At 22.9% G+C, this 19,569-nt stretch overlaps 7 protein-coding genes across 7 annotated transcripts; 3 read left to right on the top strand and 4 right to left on the bottom strand.

Moving 5' to 3' along the window:
• Positions 1-367: 367 nt before the first annotated feature.
• PCHAS_1367400 (conserved Plasmodium protein, unknown function) lies at positions 368-2,010 on the top strand (the record flags this gene model as incomplete). Its single annotated transcript, XM_016799474.1, has 8 exons — positions 368-542; positions 669-741; positions 841-914; positions 1,056-1,135; positions 1,223-1,296; positions 1,413-1,542; positions 1,668-1,748; positions 1,885-2,010. 8 exons carry the CDS (start codon positions 368-370, stop codon positions 2,008-2,010), a joined length of 813 nt encoding a protein of 270 aa, XP_016654758.1.
• A 614-nt stretch (positions 2,011-2,624) lies between these two features.
• PCHAS_1367300 (conserved Plasmodium protein, unknown function) lies at positions 2,625-3,161 on the top strand (the record flags this gene model as incomplete). Its single annotated transcript, XM_729399.2, has 1 exon — positions 2,625-3,161. One exon carries the CDS (start codon positions 2,625-2,627, stop codon positions 3,159-3,161), a length of 537 nt encoding a protein of 178 aa, XP_734492.2.
• Positions 3,162-3,540: 379 nt separating this feature from the next.
• PCHAS_1367200 (GPN-loop GTPase, putative) lies at positions 3,541-4,764 on the bottom strand (the record flags this gene model as incomplete). Its single annotated transcript, XM_737575.2, has 1 exon — positions 3,541-4,764. The coding sequence occupies one exon, from the start codon at positions 4,762-4,764 to the stop codon at positions 3,541-3,543; it is 1,224 nt and encodes a 407-aa protein (XP_742668.2).
• Positions 4,765-5,426: 662 nt separating this feature from the next.
• PCHAS_1367100 (peptidase, putative) lies at positions 5,427-6,430 on the bottom strand (the record flags this gene model as incomplete). The annotated part of the gene is made up of 2 exons (XM_737576.1): positions 5,427-5,953; positions 6,229-6,430. The coding sequence occupies 2 exons, from the start codon at positions 6,428-6,430 to the stop codon at positions 5,427-5,429; spliced, it is 729 nt and encodes a 242-aa protein (XP_742669.1).
• A 559-nt stretch (positions 6,431-6,989) lies between these two features.
• Positions 6,990-7,931, bottom strand: PCHAS_1367000 (conserved Plasmodium protein, unknown function; the record flags this gene model as incomplete). Its single annotated transcript, XM_733587.2, has 1 exon — positions 6,990-7,931. The coding sequence occupies one exon, from the start codon at positions 7,929-7,931 to the stop codon at positions 6,990-6,992; it is 942 nt and encodes a 313-aa protein (XP_738680.1).
• A 1,052-nt stretch (positions 7,932-8,983) lies between these two features.
• Positions 8,984-16,990, top strand: PCHAS_1366900 (conserved Plasmodium protein, unknown function; the record flags this gene model as incomplete). The annotated part of the gene is made up of 1 exon (XM_736101.2): positions 8,984-16,990. One exon carries the CDS (start codon positions 8,984-8,986, stop codon positions 16,988-16,990), a length of 8,007 nt encoding a protein of 2,668 aa, XP_741194.2.
• A 486-nt stretch (positions 16,991-17,476) lies between these two features.
• PCHAS_1366800 (cytidine and deoxycytidylate deaminase, putative) lies at positions 17,477-18,728 on the bottom strand (the record flags this gene model as incomplete). Its single annotated transcript, XM_016799472.1, has 5 exons — positions 17,477-17,526; positions 17,627-17,724; positions 17,841-17,916; positions 18,034-18,475; positions 18,672-18,728. 5 exons carry the CDS (start codon positions 18,726-18,728, stop codon positions 17,477-17,479), a joined length of 723 nt encoding a protein of 240 aa, XP_016654757.1.
• Between the last annotated feature and the right edge of the window lie 841 nt (positions 18,729-19,569).

The raw sequence follows: 19,569 nt of genomic DNA, 5'->3' as shown, positions 1-19,569 counted from the left end.
TTTTTTTTTTTAAACTTTTTTCTAAATTTTGGATATTTTATACGATTTTGCTACTGCTTAAAATTGTATAACACCACTAAATATGTACAGTTCTGTCTGCATATTATTACAAATTTTTTAAAATATAAGAAACAAATTTTACAATGTATGTACATCCCAAAAAAGTATACTTGTATAAAACTTAATACACCAATTATGGCTATATTATTTTTTTCTGCTTTTTTTTCTGCTTTTTTTTTCTGTTTTTTTTTCTGTACAAGCAATAAAAATTTGCATAAATCGGAATGCATTGTACATAATAGTTAGTAGCTAGCTGTGAAAGTCTTTTCATTTTATAGGCATTATTTTATTTCTACATCTTTCAAATATGAAAGACAGCCGCTTATGCAATTTTGATGTTAATTACTTTTTAAAGAGTTGTATAGAATTAGAAAAATCATATGAAAATATTTTAGATGAAAAAAAAAAAAATGAGTTAAGCCTCTCCGATGCATTGAAAAACATTCATTGTATTAACGAAAAATATGAAAAAGAAAGGAAAAGTATGCATATAAAAATGTAGAGAACTATTTTTATGTACAACCCTTTTAGTCATTTATTACACAGACATATATCATATTTAGCATTATAAATATATCTACATTTTTATCAAACCAAATAATTTTTAGATAATTTAGAGTTATCACAGTATATTTCTAAATACACTGATGAATTAGTAACTAATCAAAATTGCACAGAAAAGTAAAATAATCCAAAAAAAATTATTTTTTATTTAAATCAAATAATTTATGTTATCGCTATCCATATGTGTGCATATTTATTTTTTAACTAAATAAACAGTTATGAAATAGTAAAAAAGCAAAACACAAACTATAAGAAAAAAATAGAAACCCTTAAAAGGGAGAAAGAACAAGGTAATATTGTTTAAACATAAGCAGACTTGTTAAAAAAAAAATGAAAAAATGTGCTTTATCCTACATGGCTGAGCATGTTCGCAATACATACCCATCTATATATTTGTTTGCTTATCCCCCTACTCCATATGCATATCATAGAAAAGGCAACCTCAGAAGAAAAAATAAGAAATATGGAAAATAAATACAATAAAGAAATCGAGCTATACGAAGTTCAAACGGTTAGACAAAAATAAACAAAAATAAGCTGCTTATTATAGCGACCTTCTTTGCATTTATACATACTTATATGTACATACACATTTCAGAGGGAAAATATAATAAAATTAAAAGAATTGGAAAATAAGCATACCGAATTAAAGTCACAAATATCTTCTAAGGAGTAATAAAGCAAAACCATATATTTTTTAATAAAAATTGTGTGTACATGCATGCATATATAGGTCACAATTCTATGGTTATTCTACCAATTTATAAATCATAAGTCAATTTTCTTAGTTTGCAGTTAAATAGGCTATCTTCAGCATTAAAAGAAATTGAACAAGAACAAGAAAAAGTAAAATTAAAACATGAACTCCAAATTAATAATCTGATTAAAGCTAATGAGGAAAATATTAAAAAAAAACAGGTATATACAATTTTCATAAGTAATAATAACATCACTTATGTGTGCATAAGTAATAGTAGTATATTTACAAAGAGACTAGCCAATTTATTTCATATTTCATATTTCATGCTTCATAAAAATTGTAGGACAATATAAAAGAAATAATAAACAATAGCGAGAATTTGACATTAACGCATTTAAAAAATAAGCACAAGCTACTTCAAAAAGTAATACACACATATTTTTTATACCCATTTATTTGTCTACTAAAATTGTGTCGTATTGCTTATAAATATGTTAGCCAGTATAATTTTACACACATACATATGTACATATTTTTTATGGCTATTGTGAATATTTCAGAACTTTGCAGCATTGGAAAAGGAACATTTAAATTTGAAAAAAAGTATAAATAAAACGACGAAAATGCAAAGAACTATAGCCGGAAATTCAATTAATCAAAACAATCAAAGCTCCTATAAAATATAATTATAAATTCGTTCTATAAACATTTTGAAAGTTAAAAAATGTTTTTCCAACATTACCAATTGGCTACTAAAAAAAAAAAAAAAAAAAAAAACTAGCTATATAATATAATGAAATAATATAATGCCGTTAATAAAAAGATAATAATAATCTCTTATGCATACATAGTACCATTTTGTAGAAATTGTGAAAAGTGATGTGGCATAAAATTTTAAAATATCGTTTATAAAATAAGCACATCCTAATAATAATAAATAGATTAACAATCACATATTAATATTATTTCCTTTTTTTAATTTTTAAAAATATAATAAAAATGTTCATATGGATATATCACAAAAACTAGCTAAATAGTTAATACTAGCTGATTATTTAAAAGTAAAAACATTTTTTAGTATCACTAAATAAGTGAAATAATACAACTTATTCTTTTTTTTAAAATGTTGTAATTTTTTTAAATAGCAGAAAAAAGGCTATACCTAATACAGGTAATTACTTTTGCTTTAGCCGATTTATAGGCACACAAATGTGTATTATATATATATGTATGTACATACCCATGCATTCCCATAGACTTACTTTTTAATTAACGTCGTTAAGCTTAGTAAAATATAATAATGAAAGCAATCGTTTTATTTTTTTTAACTTTTTCAACAATAACTTTAAAATGCTTGTCTTGGAATGTCTCATTCCTTAAAGGGAAAAATAATTCGCTTTACAATAACTTTGTAATAAGTTCAAAAAATTTAAAAAATAATAATATTTTTTTACATACATTAAAAAAAAAATATATATCAGATAAAAAGTTTAGTTTGAAAGAAAATAATGATGAAGAAAATATTCAACCAAATAATAAAATAAATCCAAATATTTTTCGAAATCAATATAATTATATACCAACAAAAGATGAAGTAAAAGAAACATTAGAAAATTTTAAAAAAGAAAAATCTTTTTATTTTACTGAGCATAGTATACTCGAATTAATTAATATAGAAAATAATATTATTATATTAAATATTGAAGGAAAGTTTTTTGAAGATATTAATATTGTTTTTTCCGAAGTTACAAAATATCTGTTGGAAAAATATTTGGGCATATTAGGTGTCCATCCATATAACATTAAATCGCTTAATATAAAAACTGATGACTCCTAATTTGTTTTTCTTTTTTTTCTGCATTTTTTTTAGTACCATTACTTTTGATACATGTTTTCGATTATTTTGTCTACCATTCTTGTGCTTCCTATTTTTATAAATTTTTAGCTACACACATTTGCATATGCTAACTACACAAACATAGTAATTTTATATAAAAAGGTTGTCTACCCTTTTCAAATCAATGTAGCAAAATTTGTAATTATTCTTTAGAATGGAAAAAATAGATGAATAATACGCATATGCTAAACCCTAATTTGAACTATTTTTGGGGTTCTAAAAAAAATAAATTCTACATCTTTCGCATGCATATTAAACATGATCTGCATCAATGATAATCCATTTTTAAGTATATTTTTTAAGACTAAATTAGATCTGGTTACATATCATAATTATCATTGACATCTTTGTCTTCTCCATATTGGATTATAACATCGATTGAATTTATAATAAAATCTACATTATCATCATCATATATATTTAAAGGAACAAATGAAACTAAATTAAAATCTTCAATAATATTAGCAAAAGCTGAATTTAATCTATAATATTTTTTAGACATACATTTACTTGCTGTTATAATAATATCATGAGGATCAAGTGATAATATATCATTTAATTTTTCATAATTTTTTTTATAAATATTTTCTTCAATTTCATCTGAAATATCACTACTATTATTTTGTGATAAATTACTATCATAGTTATTTCTTCCATCTGATAAAGATCCATATGAAAGACTAGAACCACTTCTGCTTGTATAATCTGAACCCAAAATATATTCTTCTTTAAAGGAAAGCTCATCATTATTACTAATATATTCGAGCTCCCTAAAAAATGCGTCGTCATTTTCCCCACCATTATCAATTACGTCCTTTTTTTTTTGGCTAATCTTCATTTTTTTTAATTTTTTATTAATTTTTCTGTACAGCTTTTTTTGAAAAAAAAAATTATTATTATATTTAAATTTTTTAAATTCTTCATAATAATTTTTGCTTATTAAAAGATCACATTTTGTTAATATGTTGATGTGTGGTAATTCAAAATTGATCATAGTTGATAAACTTGTTAAATATGCAGACAACAGTTTTGTATTTGAACTAATAAATGAAATATCTATTAAAAAAACTACAATTAATTTAATATTTTGACATGTGAAAATGTCTAGAATTTTTTTAAAATAATCTGTATGTGTATATAATTCTATTTGTCCAGGAGTATCAATAATAAAATAATTATCATCGTCATCATAATTATTTAATTCATCTTCAAGTAAATTACTATTTTCATATAATAATTCAATACTCTTTAATAATGCACAATTGGGTCCTAACATCCCTTCTTCCATTAAATGGTTTACTTCTACATAATTTCTTATATCTATATCATATATTGTGTTATAATAATCGTTTAATTCTTTTTCAATATTTGAAGTTGTATTTATAGCTTTTTTTTTTTTTTCATAATAATATTCTTCACTAGCGCTATCTAAATTAACAACATAACAATTCCGTTTTTTTATTTTCATAAATTCTTTCATCAACTTACAATAATTTGTTTTCCCACTTCCCGCGGGCCCTACAACAACTTGCCCATACTTCATAGTAACCCCAAAAATTGTATGTAATAAAATTGTTGCCGTAAAATAAAGTTACAATATATAGAGAGAGATTATTTTTCCATTTTATTAACTAAACTTTTAATAATATTTTAAATTATTCTTTAATATTACCAAGTTAATAATTTGTAAAACTTTTTATTCATATATCTTCAAAAAATATTTATAAAAGCTACAAAAAATTTGCTCATCCATTTTATTTTTATAAAGCACGTGATGATTTTTTTATGCATATTTTTCAATACCTTTGCAATAATTTAAATATAAAAAATTTTTAAATAACCCCAAAGGTTCCTATACACAAAAAATTGTATTCGTTAATTTTGCTTATTTCCATTATTTTTTGTAAATATAAAAATTTTGAAAAGAAAATTAAAAAAAAATTGTATTAAAAATGATGTAATATTATTTTGTTTATTTTTTTTAAATATGTAGCCACCCCATTATAAGGCGGTCTTATTTGTTCGCTTAATCGTTTTTAATCGAATTGATAATTAACAAGGAAAGTTATAAAAGCATAAGTTTAATTTCGTGTAGTAAAATTTTATTGACAACATTAAATAATGAACATATTAAAATTGTAAGTAGCAAAAAATTAAAAATAAAACACTACTTTACATGTCCAAATAATAATGCAGAAAATAATGTTAATTTTCAAACGGTTTTACGTGAATGACGCCAATTAAATACATTGTTAAAATAACAAAGCCTAAATTAATAACACACCATAGAACTCCACAAAATTTAGAATTGCATTTTGTTAGTTTTGCATATTTATATGCATCGGATTCCGGTGTTGTTCTTGTAATTAAATCTTCAAATATATCAACCATACTATACATTTCATTTAATACCCCCATAAAAGTCATAATAACTTTTAAAGGCCAATATTTTGCTTCATTAAAATACACACACAATCCCCATGTTCCCATTATTATAGCCAAAAATAAAACACAAAGAAATCGTAAAAAAAAATTCTCTGCGTAAAATATTAATACAACTAATAATAAAAAACATAAAAATGCTGCTGATGATAGTAAGGTCCATTTGTTAATATATGCCATTAAAATAAAAAACATTCCATAAAAACATGATCCAATATATCCTGCTGGGAGAATTAAAAACTTATTTCCACCAACTGTGTTTGTGCAACCTCCATGGTCTCTATTTACCTCTACATTTTTCGAAAAAAAAGAAAACATACATAATATATATAATAGAAAAAGAAACTATAACATGTATCTATTTATGCATTTAAACTCGAATATTCATAAAGGGTACTGCTCAAATGGAAAACTTTAACTTTATCATGCACACGTGATACATAAAATAAAAGTTAACTATAATTGAGTATAGCAAAACAGGCCTATACATCCAATTATGCATGGCAAACATCATTATGTATGCAATATGCAGATAATTTTTTTAATTTATTTCTTCATTTTGAACCTATTCCTTTCACCGTGCCCCCCGTCATCCAACAAGCGGATGCATGAGAAAATTCATGCAAAAAAACAGTCAGCAATTTAAATGGCTCTAAAACTTTACATTTCCAACATATTGTATTTACTATTATACAGCACAAAATAGTTATATACGTTATATTTTGATTTTTGTCACAGCAATATTGCAAACTAAAATCAAAATCCATTATTGTATTCTAATTTAGTTATTTTTTGTATATTTGTATGTTTGTATTATATATTTTTGTGTGTTATTTTTATTAATATTCAGACAAAAAATTATTAATAATAAAATTTAAGTTAAAATTATGTCTGTTCAGAAAATTTTGACAAAATTATATTAACATTCATATTTTTTTAATTTTAAAAAAGTACTTTTTATTAACTGTTGAACATTCAACTAAAAAAATTATGAACATGGAATACAAAAAAATAAAAAAAATACTAGCGTTCATATTTTATTACATATAGTTAAATATAGAAATATGTGGATTATTAAATTTATAAATGCAATATCATCACATATACATAATTAAATAAATAATATAGTTAAAAAATTAAAAGATAATTATAAAAATTCAAACATTATAATATCGACGAGGTATGCAAATAAATATATACCTGCACACACATAATTTATTTTATGTATTATTATTATTTTTTTCCGGTCAGGAAAATAAACTAATCCATATATTCATATGCATATAGCTATTTTATTTTCATACATTTTGATTATCTCTTTATTTTTTAGCTATCTTCTTCCTTCTTCTTTTTAGGTAATAAGTTAAGCAATTTTAATGTTTCTTCAGACAGACCAATATTTTCAATGATATTTTGTTTTTCATCAGTTTTATTTGGGATAGTATTAACATTGTCTTGTTTATCATTTATATGGTGCATACTACTAATTTCCTCTTCTTTCATTATACTGTCTATAAGATTGTTTTGTCCCTCTGATAGATTAGTTTCATCGAGTTTCTTTTCATCTTTTTCAGTTTTAAATATAGCAGAGTCATAAGATTTATTCAAATAGCTTGCGCTGTATTTCATTTGACTTGTATTAAAATATCTTTCTCTGTTTGGTTCTTCTATTTTTGAAAAATTTATTCTTATATTTGCATTTTCTATCAATTGCTTAACTGCATAACTATTGATTGATAAGCTATTTACTTCCTTTACTCTATCATATAAATCAGTTTGGTTTTCATCTTCTTCCACTTCGAGAGTTTGTATTAAATCATTTGGTAAATCGCTACTCAATTCAGGCATAGAAATATTATGGTCTTGAATTTTTTTTACTATATTATTTATTTTATATTCATTAATTAAATGTAATGTTATTAAATTTTCAATAATAAATAATAATGGTACATCCATTTTATATTTCTCATTAAGGGTTTTAATATTTTCTAGAATTTTTTCTAATTTATTTTGATACTGTCGAAAATTATCGATATTTTTTTTGTCAATTTTGCTTATAATATTTGTTGTTGCTGAATTCTTATAATCCTCATAATCACTAATGCTAAATTTTTTTTTACTATTATGATACACACATGGATAATTAAGTAATTCAAATATATCTTTTATTTCAATCTTTACATTTTTTACAAAATTTGATAAGGATTCAAAGAAAGACTTTATAAAAAAGTTGCTTTCTGTTTCGCTATTTTTCAATAGTGGATCCATTTTTTTTTTATAGTTATAATATTAAAAAGAAAAATAAAATAATATAATATCTTTGTACTCCTTCTATATGAGTTGTTCTTATTTATGAACATACTCCCCTAGGTAGTTACATGTGTTAGTACATACTCGTTTCATATGTTCTGCATTCTGTTGTACATATATATATGCATACACATATATACAAAAAACATAAAAAAAATAAAATTGTACGCTATAGTAGTTTCTCAAAAATGTGTAGTAAAAAATATATACATGTTCGTATTATTCAAATATACTTCCTTTTTGTCCTTAAAAACTTTTTAATCTCTTTTCAAAAACTTGATATTATGATATACTAATTTGTGTTATTCATATTTTCATATCCTTTTCATAACACATTATTTTTCGATAAAATAACTTTAGTATTTATACACAAAAAAATAAATGTGTTTGATTCATAAAGTATACAATATATATATGTAATTTTTTTTTCAAATTAATTTCCCTTTTTATTTCCACTTTTTTACGCATTAAAAAAAAATGAAACCGAGTTATGTATTTAAAAAAATACAGGAAAATTTTCATTTTTTAAAAAAAAATACAAGTATATATATTTTTAAAATTAATAACGCAATTTTTTGTTTATATTATGATGATGCAGTGTTAAAAGTGTAACACTAGGTATACTTCACAAATTTAATTTATTTTACGTGGTATTAAATCTATCATTATTTTATATTTTTTTATTTTTTCAATTTATTAGCACATCCTTTTAAGGATTACATATAGTTATTACAAATTTTTTGTTCTCTTTTATTTATTTCATAAATTCCCTATTAATTTTTTCCATATATTTGTAAAATTGATTACAGAAATGTATACAATTGTGTGTGTACATATAACATAAAATTTTACAAAAAAAAACATTTTTTTTTATTTAACATAAAGGATATTGTGAAAATATGTGTAATAAAATGTATTTCTAAACAACAGAATATTTATGGAATGTTTCACACATATATCAGTATTTTGTAATTTACTGATTCCTCTTTCCCATATCCTTTTTGCAAATCATGCTGCATTTAAACAGCTCATGCATACCGGATTTTGAAAATATAAAGGATTTGCTAAAAAATAAAGATTATCATGGAGTAAAGGAAAATAGAGATATAAAGAAGTTTTTTGAAGACATAAGTCTGGCATTTAAAGACTTTGGAAATTCATTAAAAACAATACATAACAATGGAAACACTATAATATCAAATATCCATAAAAACAGCAATGATGATAATAAATTTGAAAACTTATATTTTTCAAAATGCTTTCTCAATGTAATATCTCTTATACAAATATTTTCTGAAGAAAATTTAGCCTTAAGTGAGCAAATCCAAAAAAAAATTGTTAATAAATTAGAGGAAGAAGAAAATGAAAGAGTCGAATGCATTAATTCTATATATAAAGAGCATGAGAAAAAAAAAGACGTTGAAAAATGTACTGACACTGTTTCGATAAATAATAAGGATGATCATGTTGAAAATAAAAAAAAACGACCAAAGAATGAGGATAATAAAATTGAAAGTACCAATACTAATTCTGAGAATATTACCAAGCCTGCTAATCTAGGCCAAGACCAATCTAATGAAATATTTATTGATAACATACCGCTAAATACTTTTGAAATTGAATTAAAAAAATGTTTAGAAAATAATGAATTTTCAAATCGATACTTAAATCATATAAAATATAAAAGACACTTCTTAGAACTTAACAGATTAAATATCAATTTGGATAAAGAAATTACTGCTTTTAAAGAATTAACACAAAAATTTGGCAAAAATGTTAATAAACTTCTTATGACCAAATCAAAAGAACGAATATTAGCTATCCAAAATAAAAAAAAATCAATTTTTGAATTCTTATATGATGATATTAAAGAATTAAAGGAACAAAAGCTACGTTTAAAGGGCATAGAAATAGATACCCCCCAATCTGGTGATAAAGAAGATACACAAAATGAAGAACCATCTAAAGACGATGCTCATGCTACTTCAAATGAAAATCCCATTGAAAAAGAAGAAAATGAAAAAGAGAAAAATGAAAGCGCTACCAAAAAAGAAAATCTTTACTTGGAAAAGTTTGAAATAAGAGAAAAATGTAGAATTGAAATTTTATATTCAAGCATTAGAACATTTATAAAACTTCTCTCTCTTAAACATATTGATATGAATATTCTATTGCTTGAAAAATCGGATCATATTAGTTCATATGATTCATTTGTAGATTATCAAAATTGGTTAAGTTGTGTTTTAAATAAAGGTATTGATGTAGATAATTTACAAACAAAAATTAAAAAATATGATATATTAACTAAAGATGAGCAATATATGTTATATCCATACAAAAAGCCGTCTTCAAGTAATAATTCTAAAACTGTAAAAAAAACTAGCCAAAAAGAAAAAAAAAAATCTATAGCTAGTTCAAATTTTCGGAAAGGGGAATTGATGGATAGTGAGAATATTTCATTAAATAAACAAAAGGAAAATTTAGAAGAAAAAGAGCAAATCGAACAAAAAACGATACAAACAGATCAACAAAATTATAAACAAAAAAAAGACAAAAAAAAACGCGCTAACTCACGAAGGGATTGTCAATTCCCCGATAAGTTCTATATCCCTATAATCATAAAAAAAAAATATACCAAACTCGAAACAATAGATTATATAAATGAACATGATCATATAAAAAACGAAAAAAACATGCACAAGCAAGGTGAAAATGAAGAAAAAAAACGCACACACATGGATGTTCATATTAAAACATATTTAAATGACAATAAAATAGATAGTGAAAAAAATATAATAACATTTTTTAAAAATAGACAAAAAAATTATGAGAAATATTTACTCCAGTTTAGTAATGTAGGTGAAGGATATTTTACTCGTAAGTGGCATTGGGGAATTAATAACCAAATTAATAGTGGAAGTGAAAGCGAAAGTGAAAGTGAAAATGAAAATGATAATTTTATTAATACAAGTGAAAATGCCCTCGAAGATATAACACACTTTCGAGGATATTTTCACGAAGAAGCTCATTATATGTATCCTTTCAAATTTCCAAAAGGTATCACAAGTATATCCCATTTTAATAATACTCTAAATAACTTATATACAAATTCATTAGATTTTGGAGAAGATGATATAAATGAAAATGATTATAAACTATTGGCATATGAATCGATACTCCTTGTATATTATTCTTTGTGCTCTCAATTAAATATGTGTTTATTCTTTGATGATAATAAGAAAAGTAATGTTACTAGCCAATTATATAAAAGGTTTCACAAAAAATGTTCACATTTATTACCAACATTAGAATGGAATGAAAAAGAAAATACTATGGACAAGCCCACAAAAAATATGAATAAAATAAATGCTTCAAAATATTATACAAAAATAAGAAAAATAGGGAACAATAATAATGAGCCCAAACAAGTTAAAGATAATAATAACACATCACCAAATTTTTCTTCTTTTTATAATAATGAAAAGAAAACTGATGAATTTTTTCAATATATAAGTTATATAGAAAATGTAAAAATGGAAAATATATTATTAATAAAAAGAATATTAACTATTTTTAGAATAAAATTAAATTTAGACTCAAGAACAAATAATCTAATTACTTTATTTACACTTCCTAATTATTATCTAAATAATGGACATACCTATTCTTTTCATATTCTTGATATAAGGTTTAGAATCGTTCGAATTATTGATACCCTTGATTTGAAATATACATCAGATATAAACATTAAAGAAACACGCACAAGCAACTTCCGTCGTACTAATAGTAGTAGCAACAACACTAACACTGATTACACAATATATGGAGAATGGATAAAGAGACAATTACATATATTTTATATTTCTTTATACTTAAAATTTAATCGATTTATTAAGTTTATTCCGTATTTTAATTTTTCCTATTATCCTTACAATGTTAATAACATTTTTAACGAGTTCAAACAAAATGAAGAATATTTTAGCTACCTAAACAAAAGTACTGAAAATAATAATTTTGTAAAATATATTAAACAGGTACAAAAAAAAATACAAAAAATTCATAATTATATTCTTTTAAAAAAGAGGGAAAATAATTCTGAACAAATGGGTCGAGATAAAAAAGACGACCTTCAAACAAATTTTATCGATTTTAAGAGTTTGGAAAAAGATGAAAAAATTATATTTATATCCAATTTATTATTGAAAAATTTTGTAAAATCTTTTCGTATCGTTTTTGAATTAAAATCTATATTAAAACAAAATGAATGGAACATTGGAAAATATGATGAAAAAATGAAATTGTCAAATATGATTAAATATTTTACTAAAATTGAATATTACGATTATGAGATTAGAAATATTTTTAGTCAATGCATTGATATTGATAAGGAAGGCGAAACAATAAACAAAATAGACCGATATGATCAAGAAATAAATGAATCAAACATAAATAGCAACATGGCTAGTCATAGTAACAAAAATAGTAGCTTCGATTTTGGTAGTCCGTCTACTAAGGTAGATAAAAATAATAGTAGCAATAGCAACTTGTTTAACTACGATAAGTTAATTAAAACAATTTTTGAGAAGGAATTAAAAGAAAGCGATAATATACGTAACGCTAAATTTATGGGTAATTCAATTCAAAGTTTTAGTAGCATCACCACATCAAAACATTTAAAAAGCAAATCACTTAATACAGAAAATAAATACTTCATCAAATCGAACAATATATTAAAAAATAAATTATCAAAACAATTAAAAAATAAAATATTTTACAAATTAAATTTAGAAACAGTTTTACTTTCGAGTTGGTTTATGGATAGAAATTTATTACATTTTTTTTTATATTTTTATATGTCTTGTGTAATTGACAAAAATTCAGAAATGAATATGTATTCCGATGCACCATATATAATACAAGGAATATTCTTTATTATGTATTATTTACAAACAGGAAATGATATAACATTAAAGCCTAAAAATCAAGCATATGAAAATGGAAATGAATCAACATTAATTCCTATGTCTAGTTTTATTTTGTATTTTTTTATTCATTTATTTTATTCATTTTTAGATAAAAATATGTTAACCATATTGCCAAATGAAGAATTAAATGGAAATATAGAATTATTTTTAAACCCTCAAAATATGCATAAAAAAAACGAACAAATAAGTAAAACTAATAATACCAATATTGGAGATCCAAAAAAAAAAACACAAAATATTATTACTTTACAAATTGCTACCAAATTTTATTATAGTTTAAAATATTTTCATAAGTTACTATTCTATAGAACTATTGATGATAGTATTTTAGAAAAATGTGATGAATCTATTGATTTAAATAATTTAGAATCCTACATTTCCAACTATGGACACACTAATAATAAAGATAATATGAAAAAAGGATTTAGTAATAAATTATCTTATGAAGATATGGCAAGGATGTCAAAAAATGCTAAGAAGGGGAACCGATTTAGTGCTAGTGGTATATCCGGTGAAATGTATAAAAATTTTGAGATAAAAAAAAAAAAAAAAAAAATATTTCGAAAATCTTCCAAAAAAGACAATTTGGTTACCCAAGTTTTAAATCTTAATGATATTTTTGAAAAATTATTAATTGAAAATTATGTAAAAAAACAAAAACAAATTAATGATATGATATATTTAAAAAGATATCGAAATATTTTATTATATTATAATTATTATAATTTTGAAAATTTGGCTAGTCCCTATATTCCCAATACACTATCTTTTTATATGAACAACAAATTATATTCATTTGATCATTTTTTTTTAAATTCAATTTTATTAAATTATGAAAATAACGAAAATAATCATAACTATTTATTTGATTATAATTCATATAAAAAAAAAACGAAAAAAAATCCTTTGATTGATAATTATAGCAGTTTGGAAAATATTCAATCTTACAGAGAAAGTGTGTGTGTTGATAATATTATGAACAGTCATAAAAAAAATGAAAATTTTAATCCAGATTATTTAAATAATGATTGTAATTTCTCGCTAATAAACATAACAAGAATTGAAAAAATAATATCAGATATAACTATTATGAAAATGATAAGCTGTGATTTTAGAAATTATTTAATACTTATTTTGTCGAACTATCGAAAATTTATTGACATGTATTCCTTATCATATATTTTGGAAATGTTTTTAGTGATACACACATTTTTCGAAATAAACAAAAATAAGAAAAATGATGATGAGAAAAAAGGGGACTCTCTTAAAATATCACAAAAATCGATAGCAAACACAAATTCGAAAGGAATAGAAAAACATACAACTACCATTCCCAACTCTAACAGTAATATCAAGTTTCAAAATAATGGGCCTATCAAATCTGTAAATTTTGAATCATGCCAATTCAACCAAGAATTTTTAACTCAATGTGAAATAGAAAACTATTTTAAATTCTTTATTTATAATTCTGTTAAGAATATTTTTTATAATATTTTTTCTACAACGAAAAATGAAATCGAAATGAAGGAAGCAAAGAAAGCAGCAGAAGAAAATAAAAAAAAATTACGAGCCGAAATGTTAAGTTCAAAAAGTAAGCAAGCTGATATAAACCCGTTTGATAATTCTGCAAATACAAAAAAAGATAATAAAAATAATAATGAACAGAGTGTGGACAAAAACAAACTTGATGTTACTAACCAAAACATGGAAAATGAAGAAGAAGAAAAAACACCTCTTATTTATGAACTCGTATATAATCAATTTGGTGATATGGTTAATAAATATATTAACGAAATAGTTATGGAAATTTTATTTTTTTCTAAAATATGGAAAGAATATTTATCATTAGATGAGCATCCTTTAACTGTTTTATATGGAGCTAATAAAACATTATATCATGAAATTTTAAAATTTTTAAAATATAATAATCAAAATACTGATTTTTTATTTAATCAAACATTATCAATTATTGTTTCTTTATATAATTTTAATTTGATAAATAAAGAAATTATTATTCAAACTAATTGCTATCAAAAATATCGAGCCCTAATTCGTAACAATTATCAATATTATTCCAATCCTAAAGAAGATGGAAATGAAAACAATGGCACCGATACAATAAATAGCGAAACACAACAATCTGATCAAAACAAAACTATCAACCAATTTAAAAGTATAACCAAACAGCCAACTTCAAAGATGGAAGACAAAATAATGAATTATTATGAAAATCAAAGTTCACTAGTTAATAACTCCATACAAATAGACAACGAAAATAAAAATAACAAAGCCGCAACAAAAGAAGAGAATACCGAAATAAATAATGATGAAAATAAGGAAGACATATTTATAAGTCTATCTCTAATAATTTCTAATTCAAATAATCCATGTATGGTAAAATTAATGTTTAAATTAGAAAAAATATTTATACAAATTATAGATAAGAGATTAAAACATACAAAAAAATTATTATATGAATGCTCAAAAAATGAAAAGCTAGTTCCATTAAATAGTCCAGATATTATATATAATTCAACATGTGTTGATATATTTTCAATTATTTTAAATATTTTAGAAATACTTTTTCAATATAAATGCCCAATAGAATGGATTATGATACCATTTTTAGATTTTCTCAATAATTTTATTATTGAATATTGTGAAAATTATAAAAAAAAATATTCCTCTTTTATCATATCTCTACTTAATCAATATGCAGATAACTATTTTACCAATTTGTTAAATATTACAGAACGACAAAAAATCAAATGGGATAAATATATAAGTATAGGAAAAAAAAAAAAAATACAAAAAAATATGAACACCAATTCGAACACAAATAAAGATTTAAACACATTTCCTGATATATTTAAAAAAAATGAATTAGACATTTTAAACAATAAAAAAGAGAGTGTACTGTTTGATGAAAATCTTGAACAAGAGTTTAGTGATATTAATGAAGTAACAAAAAGAATTAAACATAAAAAAAAAAAAAAAAATATTTTATACAACTTATTTAATTATGAAGGATTAGATGTAAATAAAATAAAACATAAAGTAGGAGAAATATTAGATGATATTAATGAGTTTTCAAATTTATCGACACTATATCATGGTACTAATACTAGTAATAAAAAGCTAGACAGTGAAAAAAAAACAGCTGAAAAAATTGAAGAAAAGGCTAGTGAAGAAGAAGCTAGCGAAGAAAAAGCTAGTGAAGAAAATGAAGATGGAGGTAAAAAATTATTTAGCGAAGATTTAATAAATATAATTGAAGAAATAAATTATTTTTTTGATGATTCGGATATGTCTGAATCATTAGTATTAATATGGAATATAAGTTTTTTTATGAATCAAATAACTGAGATACGAAAAAAAATTGAGAGATATATTTTAAAATATATATGTACACGTACAGAAAGTGTAGAAAAAATAAGCAAAATTTTTAACAATTATATTGATTTTAATATAAATACAGAAACATTACAAAAAAATTATTATACCAAAACATTACTAGGAGTTTTAGATACATCTATTGATAATATAAAAAATAATTTAAATAATTTTTTATATCATGTATTTAAAGTTTTATCAATACGAATTATTTGTTATGAATTCCAACAAGAAATAATTTATAATTTATATAGACCATTTCATATAAATAATCTTTCAAGTATCGTATCTATATTTCCTGATACCATAGAAAAATTCTTTATTCAACTTCCAAACAAGTTTTTTAAAAATATGTTAACCATTTTTATTGAGCTACTTATAAAAATATGGATTCTTATTATTATTGAAAAAGGTTTTTCAGCTACTTTTGAATTTAAAGATCGTCATATACATATAATGAAAAATGATAATTTGCTTTTAAAAAAATATATTCAAAATAATCAAATCAAACTTAGCCACACATTTTTAACTAAAAAATATGACATTAACGAGTATATAGACGCATTCTTTGATGCCCTATATGCAAACAGAAATATGTTTTCCGACATTTCTGCCGAGAAAAGTAAAAACAAAAAATAAAAAAACAGAAAAAAAAAAAGCAGATCCTACATTTTCAGACTAATTTTTACTTCAGTATCCCCATTTCCTAACATATAAAATCCCGACCACTTGACATTTCATGTCTCTTATTGTTTGTTTTGATTAAATTGACGAAAAAATAAGTGATTATTTTTATGTCATACTATTTATTATCACGTTCTTAAATTTTGTTTTTAATATACTTTTTCTACCACCTATTTTTACACATTTCTTTAACCTTTTTAATGTATCAATATACTAAATGTTCCCAGTTTATTTTTTTTTTTTTTATAACACCTTTTTTAATTACAAAGAAATTTATATTTTTGGCGTTAAACATGTATTTAATTTTTTCTCGTATATCTTTGCACAAATATAACAAACTTTTATTCTTCCGTTTTTTGATAATTATATAATAAAATCAAAAATTTTGAAAAAATATAATAAGTATATTTTATAATGCATCAGTTTGCTAGTATTATTCTACTATTCAAGGGAAATCTCAACCAAAGGCCTTTTTCTCTTTTCATCAGGGGCTAATCAAAAAATAAAAAACATGTAAATAATCATATTATTAAAATAAGCTTAATAACAAAATTGTGTGCACATATAATAGTAAAACAAAAAAAAACAAACCTGATGGATTTCCAGCTTTATAAAATAACTTCATAAGATTAATGCTCCTATTTGTACAGTCCTTACATTCTATATAATGAACATTCATATTGTCATACCTTCAAAAGATTGGAACAAATTGGTTTATTCATTTTTTTGCACACACTTTAGTTGTAAATAATATGAACAGGCAATGTAATATTAATTTTTTTTTTTTTTTTTTTTTTTTTTTTACATTTCATGTAGCGAAAGTACAGATCCACACCCTCCAAATCGCTCGTTTAAGCAGCAAAAATAAATATTTTTTATTCCTGCAATTTAAAAAAAATTTTAGCTAGCTATGTACATGTCGGTTAATTTCAATTAAAAAAAGATTTTAAATCAACAACTGTATATCTGTCACAACTTTTCTCCTCTTTATGCTTTACCGACTAACTTCAGGGCGTATACACACATTATGCAGGGCTCACATGTAACAACGATACTAAACTTTTTTAATTTATCAATTTTGTCTGCTATTTCTTTTTGTCTTTCTTCAAAATTTACACAGCCTTCTTTACTAATGTTTGTATTTTCCCCACTACCCCCAAACTCCTTATCCGACTTTTCAACCTCAGCAAAATAATTGGATAAAGATTTATTTATATCATTATTATTATTGTTAAAACATTTTATTAAATTTTTATTTTTCATTTGTTCATAATTTTTTCCATAAATGTATTTATCTATAGCTATTATTTCACAATGCCTACATCCATTTTTTGCTTCATTTGTGTAATTATAAGAACTTGATACTATTTGCTTTTCTTCATTTATCAGTAAACAAAATATGGGCATTTCTTTTGTCTCCACTTGCAAGCTCTTTTCGGCCTACCAAAAAAAACGTAAAAATATGATTCCCATATATATGTCTATACATGGCACTTTTCAACGAAATTTAAACACAACGAATCCGGATTTTACAAATTCGAAACAAATCATAACAACCCATTAAACAAAAATAATGTTTGCTTTCTTAAATATATGACTAACATATTTTTATATCCATTTTTCCAATTATGATTACCTCATTTAATGCTTGATTTAAAAAGTCTATGGCCTCATCATTGGTTAGTTCGGCCATTATATATGAAAAAAAATGAATATATATATTATTTCAATCCATAAAATATATTTTTATAAATTATTAAATATATTCTATACTATATTTAAAATAATATGATATTCTGTTTATCCAAAGGTTGGTATATTTTTTTTTTAATTTCCCATTATATATATGAAAAATACCTAACAACAGATTTTTCTTCACATTTTTAAAAAAGTTAATAAATTAATCGAAATTTCACTTACTGGATATAATATAAAAATTTTATAATTATATAAAAAATATTTTATTGAAATTCGGTGATATGTAGATTATTACCGTGCTTACTACATACTGCTTAAAATTTAATAAATTAAAAACGTGTACTCATATAAAATAAATTAACAACAGAATAATTAAAAAATATTGTAAATGTTTCTTTTTTATATTAAAAAAAGTAAAAAAACATGATACATAAGTTGTACTAATATATGATAAAAAAAATTGTATGCATATTTTATATTGCATAAGAATGTGCACAAATAGGAAATAAAAAAAAAAAAAAATTAAAACAAAAAAGTAATAAGAAATACTACAACAATTTCTTATCACTCCCAATAAAAATTATACAACTGATCTATGTATTTTATATTGAAATAGATAGAATAAAAAAATATAAATATACAAAGATTATACCAATGAATATTGCATAAGCACATATATCTAGACAAAGGTTTGTTATTCAATGGGGATAAGTATATGCTTTCCCACTACAAATACTTATACTATATATATGAATTTTATTTACTCATATTTAGACACAAATTATTTTAATTCGTTGAACAATAAACCATAAGGTTTACTATGCCCATTCTCTATT

Source organism: Plasmodium chabaudi, assembly GCF_900002335.3.
Source record: "Plasmodium chabaudi chabaudi strain AS genome assembly, chromosome: 13".
In the NCBI taxonomy this organism is placed as follows: domain Eukaryota; phylum Apicomplexa; class Aconoidasida; order Haemosporida; family Plasmodiidae; genus Plasmodium; species Plasmodium chabaudi.
The sequence above is the reverse complement of the archived record's forward strand: the minus strand, read 5'-3'. Positions and strand labels throughout refer to the sequence as shown.